A 6,000-nucleotide genomic window follows, 5' to 3' on the forward strand; every position below is an offset into this window, starting at 1 on the left:
ATCTCTTTCTGTACGACTACCTATCGTGTTCCGCTGAATTTTCAGCACCTCTATAACCGCGTCTTTGAGATAAAAAAACAATACCGCGTACGCACGCGAAGGTGGAAGAAAATCTCTCTGTAAGTTCTCATTCTTCTCAACCCATACATAAATAAATTCTAATGAATTCACACTTATAGAATATAGTTTTAGTTTTAATTAAGCTAGAATATAGTTTTACAAAATAGTACACAGAATTTATACCTAACGTTGGCTAACACAATATGAACCATAAAGTAAAAATATGTGTCAAAAATTTATTTTTATTGGCAAAGTGTTTTTGCTATTAAGAAGAAACGGCGCAAAGAACCTAACTGTAGAGTTTCGCTAAAGATAAAAATTATTACCCATATAGATTACCTGGTATTTACTGAACACTGATGAAACAGAAAAACCCAAGCAACAATTAGATAGGGCATCTGGTACTAACTGAACATCGCCACCTAAAACTGAGAACATTCATAAGTCTAGAAGAATCAGCTTCATGACAATGCTGATGCAACTGTGACGAGTTTAGAGTTAGAGGAAGGTGACATAAGGACTATTATACAAAATATTGAAGGACCTAAGATTATAAAGCCTGAGGAAGTATTAATAAATGGGTATTTTCTTGAGATTTGTTTCTTTGTTCCGTTAATTTTGAATAGCAATAACACTTTGCTGACAGAAATATTTTTATATCTTACTACTTAAAATACCATTGCTAAAATAAAATATAAATAAATGTAGAAAAAGGTCTTCCTCTTTATAATATTAGTATAGATAGTATAGACTACAGATCGAGTCTTATAAAAAAACAATTGGTTGATTTGTGTTTTTGTTTTCATTAAAAAAACACAAATAAATTAATTAGTAACTGTATAGAATCAAAAACCATGTTACAAATGGTATATTTTAACTCCCACAATTACAAAGTTGGATGTAAAGCAGTAAGTACCTACATACACCTGTTCGTGCAGACTTTTTTTTAAAGATTTTAACCGCCTAATTTTTTAACAAGAGCAATAACACTCACGACTTATACAATATGTTTGAAACAGAATTAAGGAGTTGTAAAAATTGTGAATAAGGATTCACGACAAATTCTTATAATATCGTAAAATGCCATAAACTTATATTAGTAATGTACTTAAATAATACTTTTATTCAGTTTTACTTATTTATGCGAAACATAGTTATTTACCTGCCAATATTAAGGACCAGTTATTATTGCAAACTCTAATTTTTCATAGCAAAAATTTAAAACGAATTTTTCAACACAATCTTTCTTTTCCACATAATTCAGATAAGTATACGGTAGCTGTTTTATTTTCCAAATTCGAAAAAATTAGAGGATCTTGCTTAAATATTTCGCACATTGTTGCTTTTCTATATAAGTAAGAGTATTCTTATAGCAGCTTATATGTACCTATGTCCTTTTTATCTTTAATTTTGTAAGGAAAATATAATCATAGCAGCGAAACTTAGCTGAGTCTAGTAAGATATTCAACAACAAACAAATATAGATAGATTATTTTCTACAAGAAGCAATAATTTAAAGTAGATAAATGTTATTGGTGTTCTAGTCTCGGTAGTCGTAAATAATAATAAATCTTTATAAATAGTTGCTGACCAAAGTTTAGAATAATTATTACTAATTTCGATTATTTTTAAGCAAAACGTGCTTTACATTATTTATTATAAGCAAGCTAATATCCCTAAACAAGAACATGTCTTTCAGTTGAAGTTTTAGCAGATATAGTGCCATATGACTAGCCATATGTTAATCCAGTTAACAATATTAATAAGGTATGAGAAAATTGTCAAAGAACCGTAGTTCCCCTTGTTCTGTGGAGTAATATGTGACTCACACAGGTAGGTACGTTGGAAAACAAAACATATCTTTTTTTATACAAAGATTGACCAAAATGCTAATAAGTTCTAATAACCTATTCACATCAATATTTTCTACAGTCAAAATAAATACAAAGTCTGTAAAACAACACATTAACGCCTCGCCAAGCATAGCAAATATAGCAATAATGTCTATCTACACATTCCGCTAGACAGAAACTATAAACATTTAAATATTATATTATTCATTAATATCAATACGCATCAAACACAAAACTAGAAGCGTAGGTGTATGACAGTTATAGGTAGCGCATAACATAATACTTAGTTTTTATTGCCTTGTTTCAAAGTTGCTACTGGACATTCTAGTCAGAGAGACGACTTCAAGAAGTTACTTTACTTGATACTTTATACTCTGTTATACACATATATTATGTGTGTGTTATGAACACACATACAACTACAAAAGTTTTCATTACCAGTATTAACAAACATAACATTATATTAATAATTATTTACAACTTTGCATCTCTTATATACCTACTAGTAGAAAATTAAGTTATGTTTCTCTTCGATATTTTCATAATTTACGTGGTTTAAAGAACATTTAAGTTCAAGTAATAGTCAAATAAATATACTGCAATTTCATACATCGGCAATTTTAAACCCCTTAATGTATGGGACATTAGTCATTTTTCATAAATTAGCTTCTATAAAATGTTTCTATGCTTATCTACAATTCGAACAGCGCTGTTATATTTCCTATTTTAACTTATTTTTAATATTATTTGACGTGCTAATCACCAATTAAAATGTTTGATTTAATCATAATGTAACATCTCAATTTAAACCTTAAAAGTTGTATTTGACGTACAATATAACGTAATCGGTTAAAACGCCGTTTATATGAACTCAAATCCTTAAGCATTCTTCATTATTATTAATGGTTTTCACAGATATGACTATCGTAATACAACACGTTATATTCTTACTAATCAATTCTTACTTAAACGGGGTGTTTTAATTCTACCCAAATATAACAACTTAAAAACCATGCCTCACACGGTAATTTTAGAAGATTTTTACATACGATTTTTTCTTTTTTACACTTGATTGTATGTATTGTAAATTAGAAATAATTTGTATATATTTTTACCTATAATTGTAATTGTCAAATATATCAATATCTGTATCAATAAATTTATAACTTGTCAGTGACATCAAGCAAGACTTCCAAGTTGATTACAGGTGTCTATCGACACCAGTAATATAAATTGATGTTTAGAACCAATCCATATATATTTATTTTATAAAATTAATTAAAGTGACTATTTAGTTATCTTAACTCTTTGTAATTATTATATTAAAATATGTAGCGCAAAGTGTTAAATGACTAAAACAGGATTATGTTAAAATCGATTTATACTTGTTTTATGATGATGAAATTTCTAGACCGCCAAGTATAACTTGTTAGTTAAATTGAAATTGTATACAGATATTAAAATAGTACTCCTCGGGACAATTAACCCGAGATATAATGATCAGGTTTAAATAAAAGTCAGCGAATTATTTGATATACATATTTACATTTATTTTAATTTAGTGATCACAATTTGTATTAATCCTTGTAAGAAATATAGAGTTTATATTCAATCTTAAAGTAGTAGGACAGGACTAGAAATTAAGGTAAATGAGCACCAGAGGGTACGAAGCCGTTCTCATCGGCTGTGTAGTCGACCCTGTAGGTAACACCGTCAGGACCAACGTATTCGAAGAAGCCTTTGGCCCTAAGACCGTCGCTCTCGTTATCGATTTTCTCAATTTTTCCAGCCTCCTCAGCGAGGATTTTGTTTTCGGTCTCATAGAGGTAATGGTAGCCGTCTGGGTTAACGTCAGTCTCTTGGCGGATGATACCGTATTTGTAGTCGTAGGTACCAGAGTCGACCTTGACGTAGGAGGGAGTGGGCCTAACTACGATAGGGGTCGGCCTGACCACGATCGGGGTGGAGCTAACGTAGAAGGGAGTAGAGCTGACAGGAACGGGCGCTGCTGTAGAGCTGACGGCACCGGCGTTGGCACCAGCACCAGCATTGGCACCAGCACCAGCATTGGCACCAGCACCAGCATTGGCACTGGCGCCTGCGCCACCAGCATTAGCTCCTGCACCGGCTCCAGCTCCACTATCTCTGTCTCCCTTGTAACCATCGCCCCTAAAAATGTCAACCACATTTTTTTAATAGCAATAAAATAATTAAATTACTAAGTGTCTACTATTAAGTGTCGAAATATACGAGTAATATATAACTTAAAAAAATAATATTCTTTTCGTCTAGGTATAGTGCACAAATTAATAGAATAAGATTGTTATTCATAATTGTTACATATCAAAAGTATGAAAAATATGATTCATCGTAAATATTATAAAATACGCCTAAAGTAAATGTAACATTTACTCAATGAAAGCAATATAACACTACTGCACTACTTATTTCAAAGAATTTTCTAGGATAGATTTTTTGTTTTATTTCTATTACAAAAAATGTACGTACCCAGAAGAGCTCCTGTCGGGCTTGTACTTCTCAATGTCGTCCTTGCTGCCTACGTAAGCGCCTCCAGGACCGCCAGCGTCGGATGATCCGGAGTAGAAACCACCAGCTAGGCCACGGTCTCCACGGTCACCACTGGAAAAATATATTCTTATTTAAGTGTGCTCTATGTTTATTTGTACGTTCAAGTTACCATTCTGTAAATTTTGGAATATGGAACCGTGTTTTAATATTTGTTTAATTTTATACTTACTCATATTTGCCGCTACCATCGGGGATGTAGCGACCAGAGCTGTCGTATTTGCCGGGGTTGTATTTGCCAGGGTCGTATTTGCCGGGGTCGTATTTGCCGGGGTCGTAGCGACCAGCTTCGTAACGACCTCCATCATTGTATCTGCGGGTAGCTGCAGTCGCTGTTGCCCTGGTGCCGTACTGGAAAGGGTTGTACCTAGAACAATGAAAGAAAGAATAATATACATTCTTACCAAGAAGAAAATGTTGCTCTTGTTATTTAAGATTAAAAAAAAAACACTACTCCAACGATGAAATATTTTTTGACTACCATTGTTTACCGCTATATTTTTAAATTTCAAAATGATTTCTTTAGCTCAATTGATTGCTATTTAATATAAATATTCCTTATTTATATCTATAAATAATAAATATTATATACTTTGAATATTTTTACGTCCTGTTAAAATATTATCAACCCAATATTGTTCCACTGCTGAGCACAAGTCTCCTCTCAGACTGAAAAGGGTTTGGATTATACTCCATCGCTCTAGAACGAATTGATACACCTTATTACAATTTACGTGTTAAAAAAAAATAAACTCACTTTCCAGGTTCAGCTGCCAAAGCAACCGTGGCAAAGAAACAGATCACCTGTAATAAATAAAAAAAAACGTTATTTTTTTCTTAATAAGTACCTTAAATTAACAAAAAAATATTTTTTAGAAACAAAGCTTCGTAGAACATAATAATCATTTACTTAAAACAAATTTTACTCCGTAAATTTGAAAAGATGATAATAAATGAATCATATTAAAAGATGATCTAATAATATTTAATTTGATTTACTCTAATTAATTACGTACCAGTAGTCCGCGCATTATTGTACGAGCTAAACTACCTGAATGTGCTGTCTCACAGATCAGTTCCTATTTATACCTTTTTTTCATCTATTTTTATGAAGTGATTCTCCTGTCCAGTTCCTCTCATTTATAATGTGTAGTTTGATATTAGCTATTCATTAGCAAAGTTTCTCAATCTTGTTGCTCATTAAATTATGCACACCGACTTGTTAACGTGCTAACATGTTAGCTGATCCAAAATGTGTTAATATTGGCAGGATAGGATATATTATTACTGTGCTAATTATAATAAATGTCCTTGGTCTCTAAACAAAAGAAAAAATCCATAAGCCAAAAGTTTAAAGTTTATTCTATTTTGAGATGGTAGAATATCCGCAGGTTTCAAATGCGCCTCATTCACTTTTATAGTAGCAATAATCATGTAGCTGTGTCCTGATTTTAAGAATTCAAATTTGATCCTTTTAGGCAACGTCTATGTAGTTTACTTC

General features: G+C 31.8%; 1 protein-coding gene across 1 annotated transcript; it reads right to left on the reverse strand.

Annotated features, from left to right (window-relative positions):
• Positions 1-3,444: 3,444 nt before the first annotated feature.
• On the reverse strand, positions 3,445-5,612 carry CPR41 (cuticular protein RR-1 motif 41). The gene is made up of 5 exons (XM_073084489.1): positions 5,516-5,612; positions 5,257-5,303; positions 4,672-4,866; positions 4,422-4,553; positions 3,445-4,082 (listed from the first exon to the last, which is right to left on the reverse strand). The coding sequence occupies exons 1-5, from the start codon at positions 5,528-5,530 to the stop codon at positions 3,554-3,556; spliced, it is 918 nt and encodes a 305-aa protein (XP_072940590.1). The 5' UTR covers positions 5,531-5,612; the 3' UTR covers positions 3,445-3,553.
• Between the last annotated feature and the right edge of the window lie 388 nt (positions 5,613-6,000).

This window comes from Epargyreus clarus, unplaced genomic scaffold (assembly GCF_041222505.1).
Source record: "Epargyreus clarus isolate Ecla_fem2 unplaced genomic scaffold, WU_Ecla_fem_2.2 ptg000021l, whole genome shotgun sequence".
Classification (NCBI taxonomy): Eukaryota; Metazoa; Arthropoda; class Insecta; order Lepidoptera; family Hesperiidae; genus Epargyreus; species Epargyreus clarus.